At 35.4% G+C, this 17,874-nt stretch overlaps 2 protein-coding genes across 2 annotated transcripts in view; one reads left to right on the top strand and one right to left on the bottom strand.

The window, feature by feature from the left end:
• LOC137407238 (TBC1 domain family member 4-like) overlaps positions 1 to 8,479 on the top strand; it is a 54,916-nt gene extending 46,437 nt beyond the window's left edge. The window contains exons 19-26 of the mRNA XM_068093844.1: positions 207 to 239; positions 986 to 1,156; positions 1,764 to 1,915; positions 2,746 to 2,870; positions 3,938 to 4,065; positions 6,035 to 6,204; positions 6,886 to 7,083; positions 7,349 to 8,479. Of these exons, the coding sequence (XP_067949945.1) occupies positions 207 to 239; positions 986 to 1,156; positions 1,764 to 1,915; positions 2,746 to 2,870; positions 3,938 to 4,065; positions 6,035 to 6,204; positions 6,886 to 7,083; positions 7,349 to 7,537 (1,166 nt within the window). The 3' untranslated portion in view covers positions 7,538 to 8,479. The remainder of the gene's footprint in view (positions 1 to 206; positions 240 to 985; positions 1,157 to 1,763; positions 1,916 to 2,745; positions 2,871 to 3,937; positions 4,066 to 6,034; positions 6,205 to 6,885; positions 7,084 to 7,348) is intronic.
• LOC137405826 (centrosomal protein of 19 kDa-like) lies at positions 7,570 to 17,481 on the bottom strand. The gene is made up of 5 exons (XM_068092243.1): positions 17,445 to 17,481; positions 15,340 to 15,447; positions 10,904 to 11,099; positions 9,908 to 10,049; positions 7,570 to 8,901 (listed from the first exon to the last, which is right to left on the bottom strand). Exons 3-5 carry the CDS (start codon positions 11,074 to 11,076, stop codon positions 8,728 to 8,730), a joined length of 489 nt encoding a protein of 162 aa, XP_067948344.1. The 5' UTR covers positions 11,077 to 11,099; positions 15,340 to 15,447; positions 17,445 to 17,481; the 3' UTR covers positions 7,570 to 8,727.
• Between the last annotated feature and the right edge of the window lie 393 nt (positions 17,482 to 17,874).

Here is a 17,874-nt window from a genome sequence, read left to right as displayed (position 1 = left end):
CAATTTGTTCAATCGAAGACGCTCAATTGTTTCCAACTGTTCATCGGAGACACTCAAAGGCCAAGTTTGCATTTTATTGTCATTTGAAAATATCAATTATAATTCTTTGATATTCGTAAGCTGATTGCTTGCACTCTTGTTGACACCTTCACACCACCTGTCAATAACCTGCATGCAGTGCTTCTACATTACTCTCTTCTATTCAGGTCCTGCTAGTCTACGGGACATGGTAAAACATGGTAGGTGGCTGTTGAGGTGTGGGTATTCGCTATTGGTCTACATAGGATTTAGGGGATATAAACAGCCAGGCAATGAGCTAACAACTCCCTATGTCGGTCGACTAACATATTAGTAAGATGAGTCTGGCAAGTTTAGACTGCCTGTGCTGCTGCCATCTGATGTCGAGCATTGCTGCTAGCATTGCTGCCAGGATAAACTAACTGCTAGTTGAGTTGTAAAGAGAATCTTCATGCATGTTATACACTACAACATTTACTTTCAAACTACCTCTGTTGTAAAATTATATATTTTCAAACTTTTTTATTATCCTGTTACATTTCTTTGATGTAGGTTATGCGTATACTGAAATATTTCCATGTTTTAATTGTTTCTTGATATCTTACCCTTTGGTTTTAAATACAGTACTGGTTTGTATTCCAACAATAATTTTGTTCATAGGTTCTGTCTCATAATCTTATTTATATTTGGGACACGCAATGTTAATCGAAAGCTGTTTAGGTTGCTCATATAGATTGCTTTGTCTCTGCGATGTTATGTCTGAACATCAGATTTTCGCTGCCTTAATTTCTGCACTGATTTAAGTTCTCATTTTGACATTGATTTGGAATTATTCAAGTCATATGATTGCTTGTCTCCCCATGTCCCCTACCATCATAATTCATTAGATCATAAGGCAATAATTTTTTATATAACACAGGGCTGTTTGTTTGATTTTATCATTTTGATTGGTTTGGGCATGTTATAGGAGTACCGAGACAGAGGAGGGGAGAAATCTGGAAACTTCTGGCCAAGCAGTACAACATCAGCATTAAGGGTTTGCACGATCATGCTGAGGAGAGACCCTCGAACATGCCCCAGTACCTGGATTTGTTGCAAGGCCTAACCCCCCACCAGCACGCTATACTTATTGACCTCGGTATGACCTTTGTGCCACGATCTATATCTTAGTTTTGACATTAGATTACAGTCATTCATCTTGCAGGACTTTACCCTCTAAAGAGGCTGACAAACAACTCTAGCCCTAGCTAGTTTCGTTGTAACGTAAGTTTGATAGCTCATGAAGCGAAACACTAGCCTGGGCTAGTAGGCCTACTACTGCCAAGTAAACTAGGATGGTCATCCCACAAAATATAAGTCCTAAATAATGTAATTTTGGAAATTTAGATCTGGCATACAAAAGTTCTCTGGCTCATACCATTGCATAATAAATTGAAATACTATAAATTAAAATTAGAAATTAAAATAAATTAAATAAAACTAGAAATTAGAATAAATAAATTGAATTAATACGAAGCTAGCTTGACTCTACGAATATGAGTTGATCATACATAACTTGATATATGCTTAAAATAGGAAAGTCTTTGTTTCTTTCTACTGGAAGTGCTGTAAGACTCGGACCCATTTGTTTCATCTGTAGTTGGGTCGTCTTCTCTCGCTAAGGTCATTTCGCTAAGGACTTGGTCATTTCACTTTCATTCAATTGTTCTGTTAATAAAACTTGTTTGATGCTGCGTCTTCTGCAGGTCGCACCTTCCCACAGCACGATTATTTTAAGATGCAACTCGGAGCTGGGCAGCTCGCTCTGTTCAATATTCTGAAAGCTTATTCATTGGTTGACACTGAAGTCGGTTACTGCCAGGGACTTGGCTTTGTAGCTGGCATTTTGTTAATGCATGTAAGTATGACAGGCTGAGCAGGTTGTTTTGTTTACAAGTGCCGTAGAGTGAGAAATACAAAAGGTTTAAAGGTTGATATTTGTTTATACATTTTATACCTAAATGTTTGTTATCCTCTGACCCTTGTTTTCAATGTTCATTATTTACCGGGTTCTCTTTTTCAGCTGACCTCAGTTCGAAATGCTTAATATTTTTTTGCAATTAGGTAATTGCCAGGCAACTGATTTTCAGTTTAGGAAAATTGGTAATATCATGTAACAATATTTACTTTTATCTAGTTACCAAAATTATCTCATTTTGTCAAACCTATTAAAAAATTCATTAAATATATTTTTTATTCTTTCAATGAACAATTTATTTTTGTTCAATTGGAGTTGTCTGCACTATTTCTGCATTTATTTAAGTTATAAATAAATATAGTACCGACTGAACGTCTCATACCTCAGTCCATAATGCATTATCTTAACTGTTGTTCAATAAAGACAATTATCAGCTGATGTCAGTTTCTTAAAAATTTCATGAAACTTAGTTCATGATTAACTTAGTTCGTCATGAATGCAATGCTTTGAGACAACACGCATGATTATGTGTTTAACAGCTTATTTTGGATGTTGTTGATACTAAAAGTTTATATTATAATTTATTCCATATTCTTGCTATAGCAATTAATTAAACGTTAATAGTTGCAAATTGGAAAGCATAGTTAAAGTTATTTTGAAATTGTTGAAGTAGTCTGCTCAGTCCGTTTGAATTGAGAGAACGACTCCTTACTGTAAAATCACGTAATATTGCTGAATTTGTTTACGAGCATGTAAAAAAATTTTTGCAGATAAAAGAGGAGGAATCATTTGAGCTTCTCTGTCACCTGATGTATGAACTCGGGCTACGTAAACTTTACAAGCCCAACATGGCTGGCCTGCAGGTTTCTATGTATCAGTTGGCAAGGCTCATGAGGTCAGTCAAAACATGTCTGAATTATAGTGTAACAGTCATATATGTTCTCATATACAAGATTAGTTGGAGGTTGAGGGAGCAGTGTATCACATACCAGTTAATGTCGAAAAGGTCTCCTGTGGATAATCAAACCAATAGGCTCACGTTTATGTGAAACTAGTACGCTGGCAGTCTCGTGCGCCGTGAGAGGTATTTATGTGTAATAATTATGTGCACAATTATGCATAGATATGGAAAGGTGGTTGAGTGGCGCAGACGTAGCGCGCTTGGGAATCCAAGCATCTGGGTTTTTGATTCATGTGCGGTACAATATTTTTTCCTAACGCTCGTCGGACAGACTGAAAAGTCATATTATAGTAAAGAGTACTTTCAAAGCATATATATATGCTTATGTATATATACATTTATATGTATTTTTCCAAGTTTATGTATATGTCCAGCTATAGCTATTAGAATCTAGGAATAAAAAATCTGTACCGCAGAAGGTTTGGTTTTAATTTGCAGATATTTTTTTCATCTGTGTCTATCTAACAAACAAATTTTTCTGATTTTCTTTTTCAAGGTATATATAGACCTTTTATTTTGGCTGTCAACCGTTAATCAAAAAGTAACATATTAATGTTATTCGCTTTTTAATGGTTTGCAGCTATCGCATTGTGATCTCATTATTCCTGTATTGGTTATACCAAGTCCTACTACAATGCCATTGTAAACCAGTAGGCTACATGTTCACCCATATTTTTATAATTGTTTTACATTTGAGAAATCAACAGATCAACTCAGTTTTACATTTCCTGCTGAAGTATTGTACCAACAAGGGACGTGAGAATCACTGTCTGTGATGTTTTCCTACATAGACTTATGTGACATATGATTTTTGTTCTAAGTGGCGCCGATTGAATACCATACAAGTGGAGTCAAATCCAAACAGTTTTAGATAAATCACCAAATTGAAGTATTCTTTAGTAAACACGAAAAACACTCTTGTCATAGTTTAATTGCAGATAAATACTCATTGATACCTCTTAGCTTTGCTTTACAATATTGTATTCTGTTGTGATTTTCAGGGATAAACACCCTACTCTGTATGCCCACCTCGAAGATGTAGATGTCACTCCTATGTTATATGCGGCTCCCTGGTTTATTACGCTGTTCTCTTCGCAATTTACTATAGGATTTGTCTCTCGTGTATTTGGTAAGTTCTCATACTTACTTTAGTTCATGTAAACTCGAGACTAGCTTACATTTCTGCATCTGAGAATCTAATAATGATACAGCATTTGCACAAAAGTGTTACTCTTAATAATTTACTTCTAATACTGTTTCTCTATTCACCAGGCCAAAGCTGCTAAACCAGTAATCTAATTATATTGTCGTTAGCTTGAGCTCCGCTTACCAACTGTCGTGCTCACCACAGTGAGGGCAGCGCTGTAGCGGCTGCCAGACTAGAAGTTATGAAGCTAAGATTGGAATACAATGGGTTCTTGTTTTAACTTCGTAAAATACAAGTTACATGTATTGTTGTATGATTGTAAAGCTTTATTTGGAGCTTTCACACTATGCGCCCTTACCGTAACAGCTACTGGCATCAGTCAGCCTTTCAAATATTTTGCTGCAGCAAGCCACTTCAGTGACATGCGGGATCATTCATTAAATATGTGGACACGCTCAATGTCTTGTTCGAAAAAAGTGGTATCGCTTGATATGTACTAGGGTTAGACCTATAATTTATCTTTTTACAAAAAAACTCCATTTCACCGGACCAATTATTATGTTCTTTTCAAAACTGGAAATTATGAAAAATAAAATTGCTTAATTCAGTAAAAAATTTTCAACAAGACGGATGCCGATCGTGAAGAAAGTACGTCTCAACAAGATTCTGCAAGTATTTTATCTCATTGGAACTGAGTCTTCATGTAATAGTAAAAGTAGCAGTGAATCTGATGATTCAGCTGGTGACTGCAATATTGTTGTAGCTATTGTTTCTAAGGAAAGTAAAATTGAGAAAATAATTTCATGGCAAATTTGTAATTTTTTTATTTCTAATTTTAGAAAAAAATTTAAAATAATGTTACCGCTATTTAAACTTTTTAAAGCTAGTTCATCTTGTAGGAAAAATGTACTGATCACTCTCATTTTTATTTCATGGCGATTGGATCAATACTTCTGAAATTATGGTAAAAAGTATCGGCCTATGTCCAAAATGGCAGTTTTTTAAAATTAATTACGGCTAAGCCAACGAAAAATCACCTATGGAAAGAGTTAACGCCTTGGCTGTAGCCCAATGCAGGTATTAATTTGGTAATGTAAACACAGCTATTTAGAGTTGGAGAATAATACCCAAGATTGATTATCATTTAACTCATGTTTGTACACCTCTCAACTCATGTTTGTACACCTAGAAGGTGATGTTCTTAGGTTGTTTTTAGAACATAGCTACTTGTCAGCTGCCTGTAAAATGTATGGTGACAAAATTTTCTAAAATTACAGTAAGCTTTCTTCGATGCAGTCTTGAACAAATATTTGAGTTTCTTGCCTGTTGATAGATATTGATACATATTGATAGATATAGATATTGATAGATATTCCTGCTAGTTACTTATTTACTAAAACAAGACTGGAGTAAAGTGAAGACCAATGCTTTCCTATTAAGTTGTTAAAGCTGCTTGTCGTTTCAGTTTGCTAAACAATCCACGTTCTCTTAAGGGTGTCCTCATAGATAATAATTTTGTTATGAGTTTAGTTTATTGTGGTAGAATTTTTATCTGTGTATTATTATCTTATTTAAAAAAAAATTACTAAAGATAGCCTCTGATACCATATTTTTTCATAGCCATAGTTGTACTGGCAGCTTGTGTTGACAGTGAAGAATGCTACACTATATTCTCCTTAGACTCAGTCATCAGTGTTTCGTGAAACAGTCGCGCTTCAGTAATGCTTTCTACAACTCAACTTCATCAGTCTAAATATTTCTTTTTAATAAACGATACAAAATAGAATATTAAAGTGTTCGCTGCCAGAGCTGCTGCCAATTGCAACTCAAGCTGTTGCCGACAGAGCAGGCTCCAATACAGCTGAATGTAAATTTATATTTGGAACACCACATGTGGCTTGATAGCATTCCACTCACCGGTATTTTTTCATTTTGTGGGTCGTTCATCTAGATTTTCTCTTCATGGAGGGCTACTCCGCTGTGTTCAAGATTGCTCTTTCCCTTGTCTCTGTCCACCATGATGCAATAATGGCCAGCGATAGCTTTGAGGGTGTCATGAATGTATTTAAGACATCCCTGCCCGCTATGACTTCGTGTGAAATGGAGCAAGTCTTCCAGGAGGTGAGACATATCAAATGTTGTCATCCATGTTTTTAGTACAATCCAACAGATCTCTATAAAAAATTATGTCATTCAAAGATTTGTTCATATGCTAAAACTGTGGTATGTTGAAACAAATATTTCTGTGAGAATACACTGTAGTTCGTTAATTCGTTTCACAAATAACTCCTTATTAATTCTTGCGCATGTAAAACCATGTAAAAATTATATGTAAAAAACTACATTAATAAGTTAATAATCAATAAAAATAATTTTTTTCATGTAACGTTTTAGACATTCAAGCAAAAGTGCACACATCGTGTCCCGCAATGTGTAGGGTTGGAGTTAGAGGTGGGGAAAGAGATGCATCGTTTAACTTCTTCAAATATATATGTGGACTTGGTGAAGTTTAAATTTAGTTCATATGTTCTTATTATTTTTACATTTTAGTTTCAGTTTTTATTACAATTTCATTACATCGCATTTGACTTCTTCATTTTCCATTACTAAACTGGATTGTTTTGGAATTTTGAACATTTTTTTTTGGGTTTATACCGGTAATCAAATATTCACCCGAATTGTAGGTAGAAGTTTTAGCTGTCAGCCAGTAGGATTTGGTTTAAGCTCGAGATGGTCACAGCTAAGAATAGTTTCATGTTATGTAGGGCCCTAATAACCTAGACAGGTATTCATCTGTTTCAGGCAAATTCACTAGATCTAGCCAACCAGCTCTACACCTACCAGGTTGAGTACCATGTTATGGAGGAAGATGCGATGGCATCTATCGAGGGAGGTGAGGATATACAGAGCAAGCTCGAGGCAGTCAACAACAAGTTGAGGGAGAAGAACTCTCAGTTGGCAGACAAGCTGAATGCACATACATACAAGTTACACAACCAGGTATCCAGTTACAGTGTCTGCAATATATCACTAACAGGTTTCGCATGAATGTGTTGTTTATGTCAGCTGCTATGGAAAGCATGTCAAGGTTGTCTAAGCGCATGTACAGTAATTGTAGCTACTACCATGTAGAAGCGCATGTAAGGTTATTTTGTGCTGATACATTATTTTTAAGTTTTCTACATGTTTTGATATAGAAGGGTGGTACTCATTCCCCCATTGCCATTGTGTTACATGTATGACTTCGTCTAATGGTTTTTAACAGGAGACGATGATAGAAGCTCTCCAACAGTCCCATGCTAAGCTGACAAAGCAGATGAGACAGCTCGAACTAGAAAGGGTCAAACACTTGACTCTCATCGGCCAGCTTCGCGAGTTTGTGCCGCAGCACTTGCTCAAACAACTAGACTCTATCACTGAACCTTTATCAAATGGCTCATCGCCTGGTCTATAGTCTTTGCTCATCCGTAGTTCTTAATCCGATGGTTCCTTAGTCTCCACATTTGTTTATTGTCTTGACTCCAAGGCTTTTGTCTCCATTCCTAGACCACGGTCTCTGCTCATTAATTTTAGCCTTCATTTCTACACTACAACAGTTTTTAGGCTAAGATTGGGTGATGACAGTCTCGTGGTCATTTATTGAAACCTACTGAATTGCTAATTCAAGCATGATTCCTTTCTTCAGTACTACTTTACATCTGATGATACGGTATGCTACATAGCTACTGCTTGCTACATAGCTACTGTGTACTACATAGTTATTGTATGCTACATAGCTACTGTATAGTACATAGCTACTGTATGCGCATCTCCCTTGTACCTTTCATGTATAATAGCGGTCTTATTTATTTTTGAAAGGGCAAGCGCAGGGCGTAGCAGCTGCTCTCCTTATCATAACTGTCTAATTTTGGTTTTGGGTTAGGCTGACCTCTTGTACACCGATGTCTCACTCTTCTCAGCATCGTTATCCCAGCTAACTTAAGGTGACTAGAGAGTTTTTTCTATGATCTGGACTGCTGAAAGCATTTGATTTACACGGCTGCGATGCACTTGATACTATACAGCAGCCTTTAACTTATCTGGCCATCAAATAGTTTACTGGTTACACTACATTACTAACATATCAACGGAATCAAAGTGCAAGGAGAGGATGAGATGAGCTGTGAGAGAATAACATAAACCTTTTGAACAGTTTTTGACAATTTCTTAATACATTTTCTCTAGTCATTGAATTTTGATTTTCTTGGAATTTTGCATTAATTTGTTCAACTCTTACATTTCATAAATCTATGCTTCCAATATTATAATTCATCTTATTTTTTATAAATATTTTTCTTTTTATTTTACAAATGCTGCTTAAACCAAATATTTGTGAATAAAATTCTCCAGTTTGTCATCAGTCTGCTAGTTAGTCAGGCGTTAGCAAATATTAAAGTTGTAAGAATATAACTAATATATTTACATATGCGTACCACAGCTAGTAATATATATATATATATCTACCTATTCATTAAAACATCTAAATATTTCAAAAAATGTTGCAGTAGATTATATGTTGATTGTTTGCTTGTCAATACTAGAACAACATGGTCAATATATTGGAGGGTTTAGCGGAGGGATGATATGGTTGGTGTCTCGGTCTTTTCAAAATCCAAAGTCGTCATCTTCGTCACTCCAATTAACTGTCTCTACAGCATCATTAGTTCCAAAGTCAACCTCAATGTCGTACTTGAAATCAGCATCTGAAGCCTTCTTCTGGTTCTTAACAAATGACTCATTCATAGCAGCCTTTTTCCGATCCAAGGTTTCATCATCAGCCTGGACAGAGGTTTCAATTACAACATTGTGCATACATTGACATTTCACTGATCTGCATGGTAAATATTTAGCTGTGTTATCTATACACAGAGTGCATCAGTGTAGCAGCTGGCTGTGCTAACAAGACAATAGATTGGGCTAACCTTCCCAATATCTTGACAGCATATGTACTACAATTGGTCAGCCACATATGTGTGTAAGAGATCTTATTTCTTTCAACATATTGTTAACACTGCAAAACCTGGAATATTTCAGGAAAATGTATTCCCGCCTAGTCATATGTCAAAGTAAACTTGGCTTCGTAGATTGGCTATGAATTTATGTTCTTCCAGTCGACATACGACTACAAAATTTGGGTCACATTGTGTCGTACACATTTGCTGTATAATTCTGAAGTTTGAAGTCAATTGGATAATGATTTCTTGAAATATCGCAGAAATACCGAGGGTACTTCCAACCGACAGAGAAATGTAAAATGGCTGCCAACAGGACATAAGTTTCTAATGACATACTGATTGAAAGTCTTAGTAATGAAGATCAAAAATAGACAAAACTTGAACTTGTCTCCTCAGCAAAGAGCTTTACACCAGAACTCTTTGTTTTTCTGCTCAGAGAAAGTGTGTACACTCTATCAGGCTAGTGTATATCAACCATATTAGAAAGTGTGTACACACTATCAGGCCAGTGTATATCAACCATATTTCTACAGTTACCTCTATAACATCACATCCTTGAAAGAGTGAAAAACTATTCACCAGACTAGATTTCTGTTTTTTATTGAGTTCTACAAGGTTGGAGCTTTAAAATGATATTCAGTCAAAATGGAATTATGCTATCCTTAAAGCCTTCACAGTAAAAGGAATGTTGTTGATACGATCTATGATTAGGGGACTCGCTTGTGTATACAAGGTGAGGCTTCAAAGTATTAAATGTGTACATAACTACATACCTTTAGGGAGAACTCATACAATGTTATTATACAGAAGTCAGTTATTAATATCCTTACCGTGTTCAAGTCCTCGTTTGGGTCGATATGGTCCAAGCGTTTGCTCTTCGCAAGACTGTCATCAAGGGACAGGCCATTCAGATGGTCTTTGATGAGTGTGAGCATTTTCATTAGCTGAAGATGGCTTATTTGGTCTAAGTATCTGTAATATGGATTACATGCCTGCAGACCTTGATATTCAACCATGAATCTGCGGAACACACTTAGAAACGGGTCGCGAAGCCTCATAAAAAAGGACTAACACATGCAGCGCACCTTGAAAGGATGGTTTGCATTTCATTAAATTCGTAGTTGTTAGTCTGTCCGATTGCAAACAAATTTAGGCAGCAAGGTAATGGTTGTTGTAGTTTAGTCTTTCTTCTACATAAATAAAGCTCAGCCTTTGTGTATGGCATGTTATTCGATCTGCCTATCTACAGCAATTAAAATCTTAGAATGAGGAATCCGTATAGGAGAAGATTTGTTCTCGGAACCTCCTTTTTACCAGGCAATAAGCCAATCAACTGAGCTACGCTAGATGCATTAGATTCATTGGAAGATATGAGTGGTTATCTAGGTTACAATCCACATAGCGATTCTGCATTATGATACGCAACGTCACTAAAGCCTGCTCTCACAGCTCTTAGCAATACGGATACTATCTTGCTCAACTTAGCCATTGGTAATGTGCCAGGCTAGTTGCCAATGGCAGGCAACTACATTAGCTGCCCCTGTTTATAAGCTGTTTTTAATACCCGTGCAATGCCGGGCATTCCGCTAGTATAATATATATGTATAATATTTCATCTGAACTCGATTTGGCCTAAAATATAAACTAATTTGCTTATATAGCTATTTTGTGTTTGTTATTCTAAAAATGTTAAAAACAAACTATAGCAAATGTTAGCGAGTCTCATGGTGGGGAGATTCTTCAACATTCTACAAAAACAGTATTCACAACAGTCATGTTTGCCCAGAGCTGAATATGAACTCTGTTGCATACTTAAGCATTGGCACCTGCGATGGTTGCTGAGAGATCTCATCTCCGCCATTAAGTCTTGGATGTTGCTATTTTTTGAGATATTACGAACAGGAATCGTTCTCCTCCGCACAGACAAGCCATCGCTGTAGGTAATGACCAAAGCAGCGGGACTGAAGGTGACTCCCAACTTCCTCACTGTCACATCCATGGTGGTTACTAAATCCCATATGCCTGGAATACAAAAAATTATTAAAGAAAATTGAATATTATTTGGAGATGGTTAGACTAGGTTTTAATCTGAATGTTGATTATTATAGTCGTTCATCGATAATGTAATGAGGGTTTATTTTATGGAGATCATGTATTCTGTCTAGTTTCTAAGTGGGTCCATCTGTGGATTCAGTAGATGTATAGGAACTAGAGATGCCCCGATTCTAAATTCACCAGCCGATTCAGATACCGATCCGATATACCGATCCTAATTGAAAAATAATCCGATTCAGATACCGATTCAGATCTTTTGTGTTGCATAGATAGTAGCTCATTTTATTATGCAAATACAAACATAATGCAAAGAAAACATGAATATTATTGTATTTATTTGTTTGCATTTGTGGAAAAAAATATATACACATTCACATACTGACATACCGTACATGTAGTAACAAAACAGTCCATGTTTCTTGTAATTTGTAAATAAAGGTAATTATTGTTAGTGGTACAGTTCTATCTGTGATAACGAAGTCCCTCTTCTATTGTTGGATGAACTGCTGTGCCTGTACAAGTTTAGAGCAAATCAATGTTTCTTTTAAAAACCGTTAGTGATTCAATTATCTCAGTAAGACGTCTCTTTTCTTCCGGCATTATCAATGTAGCCAAGCGTACTGAAGGGGGATTCCCTTGCAACAGATGTTGGAGGACAGGCTACATACCGATACGCCACTGGGGTCACCGTTTTTTGTACAATACAAACGATCCATTGTATCGTCAGGATCAAGAGAGTGATATATAACTTTATGCGTCGACTGTTTAAATTACTTTCGTAATGCTAGTAAATAGAAATATTAAACTGCGTTCTTGTTTCCCATTTTTGTTTTCTTGTTCGTGATTGCTTGCAATAAAACCTATCGCTGTAATTGGGAAATACCACACTTTTTGTTTACGTTCTGGCTAAAAAGTTTCCTTCGCTGTGTTGATCAGGCTATAGACATGAAATAAATTGTGTGGCAGGCCTGAAATTCATTAAGTAAAAGTAAGAAGCTTACAGCTGATGATTTTTTATTAGTATAGCAGGCTAAAATACAGTTTTCTGCTAAATGGTTGATCTGTAAAAAGTATCGGAAGGTTCAGATTTTTTAAGAAAAGATCGGCCGATACCGATTCAGATACTTGACAATCATATCGGCACCGATACCGATTCCGATACCAAAATCGGGGCAACTCTAATAGGAACTGTTTCTATATCATCTAAAATGTATTTAAAAAGCTCTCCAAATTCACTTGTTGGAGCCTTTTTCTGCTTCATGGAAGTATACAGCTAGTTGAATTTGTAAAGAATTTATTCAAAGTTTTTTTTATAACTCGCTTTTACATTGTATTTTAGGAAAGCATGACTTTCTTCCTTTTCCAACACTTCTACTGACACTCTTACTAGTCTTTTTACAACTACGAGTGAAGTCAGTGAACAGTATAAAATACTGTTTAATATTAATAGAACATATAACCGAACCAGTAAAACAGAACGTGTACAAATGTACTAATTTTAAAAACCATATTTGTAAAGAATGTTCAGATGATATATTTTGTAAATTACTTCGAATCTTGAGTTAACTACAGGTATTTGCGTAAATTTTATCTTTATATTGAGAATTTGTTAGCTCAGGGTGACCAATCATCAGACAAAGTTTGACTGCATTCTTATTGGAATAATTGCTCCAACTTACAATCCTTTTAGAATTTGTAGTGAATCTTGGAACAAATTAATCTTTCAAAAAGGTTTGAATGTATATTCTTAGACGAAAGAAAAGTAAGTAGATTTATTGTTGAGATATGTAGTCATGCTGTAAAATAATTTTAATCATTTGTTAATCTGAACTACATATTTTACTTATGTAAACTTAATGGTTGCATTAATACTTAAAAATATTTTGGCAAAAAGTATTCAAACCTAAGCCACTTGTTTATCATGAAGGTACCATGGTGGGGAAGTTAAATGGAGATTATGGCCGATATAGAAAAATCTGGGAATAAGGTTGCAATTATAGAGGAACATATTGCTTATTCCAGAAATGCTTATTCCAGTAATATTGGGAGTTTTATTCTAATGTACATTAATTTTTATTCAAGGTCATAAATTTTTGTCTTTATGTTGTTCTCATTGTTTTTTCATTCGAAGCTAAATTTATTTCAAACTACTGTTTATTTACACAGTATCTACGCAGTTTTTTAAACTGCAACAATTGAGAGTTTTAGAAATTAGTACTGGGCTGCAAGACTTTTTGTTTTATTCACAAAAAAGAAAAAGCAGATCAGAGATTAAGAGCATGTAATACCTGTCTATATATAACCTTGAAGGTTGACTTGCAACAAAATTCCCATTACAGTTATTTGGTATCAAATGGTTCACCATGTCTTACTCTGCTATGTTGTAGGTTCCAAATATGTAGAAATGTGATCACAAGCTTTTAAAAGCTCAATAACGAACATTTACGTAATCCCAGCCATCCACGAAAATGTCGTAGGTTGGAATCACTCTCAAACCGGCTAAAATGGGACATAGTTGAACACAGTGTGCTCCTGTTTACACTTTCATGCAATCTCATTCGTCGAAATATTTTCACAAATATACTTCACGCATTTAATAAAACCATGTCTATTACTGTCCTTGCGCGACTATTTCATTATCATTGTAATGCTGTCACTTTGAGCACTGATATTGCAAAACCTAGCATAAAATTAGTTTAATTTTTTAACCTTAGCTTGAGGGGTGCATATCATTCTCTGATAACCATGAAGAGCCTGTTGGTCACCTGTGATGGTCGAAAAATGCTGCAGAAATTGTTCGCGTCATTTGGCAAGAAATATGGGTCACATGATCAGATTACGACTAGATGATTAGACCTGGCTGAATCGAAACTGTAAAGTAGCGAGCATCTATATTTATGAGGGCTTTCCAGTAGAACCCGAAGTGTTCGTCATAAACTAGTGCTACGCAACTTATATTGAGCCTTTTATTGGCATTTCATATCATGTGATAACATCAGGTGTCAAAACAACAACCACGTCGAGTTGAGTACGTCATCAAAATAAAGGGATTCCAACCTACGGCCATTTTTTTAATTGTTTGTTCTTGAGCTTTTAAGAGCTTGTAATCACATTTTCACATATTGTAAACCTACAACACAACAGTGTAAGACATGGTGAACTTTTTGATACCAAATAATTGTAATGTAAATTTTTCTGCAAGTCAACTTTTAATAGTGCTTCTGATCAGTTTGTTACCAGAAATAACACGCACCTACTTAAGAAATTTATAGCACACACAACATTAAAAAAATAATGGTAATGTGCCTATATAATTTCAACAAATATTTTGTGGTTTTATTGACACGGCAGTCATGACAGTCATGCAGTTAGTTTTGTGGCCGAAACCGCTTGAGAATGCTCAACATCTTTGCTGACAAAAGAGATGCATGACATGACGCTATTTCACCATTGGCCCAAGCCACCACTGGGATGCAATGAAAATTACTTGATTTCATACATGATGCATTCCTACCCTTCTGTGATAAATTTTTAAACATCTTAAAATTTTATATGAGATCTGTTGAGAACCACTAGAACTTTGTTTTAAATGTATTCCGTCTAGTGATCATTTTTGTTTCGGTTTCAGTGAAAGTAGCCACCATCAAATCTAGTGGCGAGAGTTGACTGCGAACTGGACAAAAACCGAAAATGTGTTCCTCTATGCTTAACACATGTAAAATATGACTGCCCAACTAGACACCTCAAGTCTTAGAAAAAATAGGGAAAACAACAAGCTTGATTGCTCATTTGACGATTCGGTTTTGCTAACAATTATTAACTAAGTTCATAAGCAAGATTTGCAGCGATAAATATTTTCATGAAGCACATTTCTGTAAAACTTCAAAGCGTACTAAGCAAGAACATACAGAGCAAGTAAAACATTTTGCTGTTGCAACTGTTATTAACGTTATACCGATCTTAATCAAAAGTAGTGTGAAATTTGTGATAGCTGCCATTTCCTCTGAATCCTAAGGTTTATTATTTATGTTTGCAATAACAACGTACTGATGCTTAAACCATGACCTTTTAAAAAAAAATTTATGAAAAAAAGGTCATCTGCAAGACAAGTCTGACACACTATGAACAACGAGCTTACTGAAGTAAGACAATTTGCCATAGTCCTGTAGAAATGTTCAAATAAAATTGCAAGATAAAGTATTTTTACCTTTCAGTGTAGTGTGATAGCATAGGTTATATTATGCGTCAAAGAGCAAACACTTATACACCATGTATAAGAGCCAATCTGTTTTATCAGTCTTCTTGGCGTCATTCACTAAAAAAATTAATATTTTGAAAAGTATTAACCACATGCAGATAAAGTTAGAAATAACGAAAAGACGTAAACACATCTAAACAGAGTTCTTATTTGGAACCACTCTCCTTAATTACTAAGATAGGGTGCTCCCACCATACCTACCAACTCTCACGCATTGGGTGTGAGCCTTACGCAATTGCCCCCATGCCTCACGCATCTCACGCCCGTGTCACGCAATTGCTCCCTTTACCCAAGCAAACCTGTTTTTTTGCCACAATCTTCAAGTAGTAATCATATACTTACTACTAATAAACAACTATGTATAGGCCTATTTGTGGCATTCTCATCCATCAATAACCTCCATGACATGTGGTCTCTATATGGAGTTATAGATATTATCTTTCGCCGTGGTGTTTTTATACGCTATGAAAATTTACTCCATTTGTCAAATTCTCGCGTTTTCATTGCCCCCAAAATAGACTCTCACTCCTTTCCCACTCCAGGGTTGGCAGGTCTGGCTCCCAACCTCTTTTTCGCACACGCTAAATCCGATAACAATGTATAATAATAATTCTAACAAGTTAGAGTATATAATTATAAGTTAGTTTTTAACGCATCAGCCTTTTCCCCAAATTTTCACTGTTTAATTACCAGGGTTGGCTCGGTTTAAACCAATGGTTTAAACCGAGTGGTTTAAACCAGCCCGAAAAAAACGGTTTTTATGGTTTTTCATTATTTTTTGTGAAAAACATAATATTTTAAGCTCCTAGTGGTTCATGTGCGGTAAAAATGCAATTATATGTAATTATCAGCTGTGGAAGTTTATTTAGGACACAGTAGTAAATTGATGGCAGAGCTCAAGTTGAAACTACATGAAATCCTAGCACAACAATGAATTAGTGAATTTAATTTTCAATTGGTTTTATCAAGTGATATGATGATCTCTTTACTGATGAAATATAAAAACCATGTAAAATATACTAATCCAATCATCGTCTCTAATAATGAATGAACACTTTCTCAAGTCTGGCCAGCCAGAAAGGATTACTTATAATTAGAAATTAAAACAATAAAATCATTTTGGGCAAAAGCTTCAAGTTTGCAAACTAATATTTCATTTATTGGGCACCAGCCAATGTAGTTGGATTGTTCGAATTCAGTTTATCAAGTTTTTTGTGTTTTTAAAAGTTAAAGTTGTGCGTCAAATTTCCAACATGCCTCGCAAACAGGATCCCATTTGGCAGTTTGTCACTCGGACTGCAAAAGGCAAAGGTTTTAAGGCAAAACGTAATAGGTGTGCTGTTGTAACGCGAGGTCACGCAGATAGGCTTAAAGCTCACGTAGCAAAATGTCAAGCTGAAAACACCAATTTAGACAGCGATGCTAATATTCAGGTGATATAAGTTGAGTCAACTGCCACTGCTCCAAACCCTAGCAATGCATCTGCATTATGCTCTGCTCTACACTAGCACACGAGTAATCACTTGGATTAAAATTCCTACTTATGCATAGAGCTGTATACATGTAAAATATTCACTTTATGTGATAAGATTTCTGCTCTGTGATTCATCGATCATGGTTGATGTAAGACTCATTCTGAAATTTTTTCCTCAAATTTTTTCAAATAACAACTCCCACAGTACCATCTCTAACAGATGATTCCACATATGTATGTTCAATACTCAATCATGCAGCTATAGTAAGTTATGTTAATTAGACTTAAAATTGCAAAAACCTTGGTAAAATTATAAAAACCGGTTTAAACCAAAAATCCCTGATTTTTTCATAAAAATCGTGGTTTTTTCCAACCCTGTTAATTACCATCAACGGCAATATCAAAATTTCCTTTACCAATCAACAATGCATGTGTCTACCATTTCGGATTGCTAAGAATATCGTTAGATAACGTAAAAGGTTGGATTAAAAATATATTATATCATAAGCATTTTTGTTGTATTCATTTTTCAATTTCTTGAGACATGCAGATCTTCGAAGGCACTAAGGTTGCATTTTACCTGCTTCTTGAACTGAAACCGGAAACTAATTTCCCTGTTACTTAAGAATGTCATTTTGATATTTAACAGAATAATGTCGTTAGGGTACAAACATATAAAAGCAACAATGATATTAACGTTTATTTACAAAAAAAATTGAAATATATTTTTGAGTTACTTCGATGTATATAAATTCGATCTTATACAGCTTTTAGCTTGATTCCCACTGTTTTCTAGAGGGCGCCATTGCAACATGGCCGACAAATAGGAATTTAGCACCGAATTTCATCTTCACACAACAAAAACCACATAAACATGGTAATTAGCTGTGCGTTGCTTGTCAACTATGTATATTGGAACATAGGCGCACAGTAGAAATGCATTGCTTAAAAACTATAATGTGTCAGATTTTTGTTCTTGGTAATATTGCGAATTATCTGTTGCAGTTTTA

The sequence above is a fragment of the Watersipora subatra genome, chromosome 10 (assembly GCF_963576615.1).
Source record: "Watersipora subatra chromosome 10, tzWatSuba1.1, whole genome shotgun sequence".
Taxonomy (NCBI): Eukaryota; Metazoa; Bryozoa; class Gymnolaemata; order Cheilostomatida; family Watersiporidae; genus Watersipora; species Watersipora subatra.
This window is presented reverse-complemented; position numbering and strand designations above follow the sequence as displayed.

Bases quoted from the DNA above. Each gene is read 5' to 3' on its own strand.
- LOC137405826 (XM_068092243.1), bottom strand. From the start codon at position 11,076: ATGGATGTGACAGTGAGGAAGTTGGGAGTCACCTTCAGTCCCGCTGCT. The intron at 10,050-10,903 runs GTGCCAATGCTT...TCCATATTACAG, and splicing joins TCTCTCAGCAACCATCGCAG to ATACTTAGACCAAATAAGCC. The intron at 8,902-9,907 runs GTAAGGATATTA...ACCTCTGTCCAG, and splicing joins CAAACGAGGACTTGAACACG to GCTGATGATGAAACCTTGGA.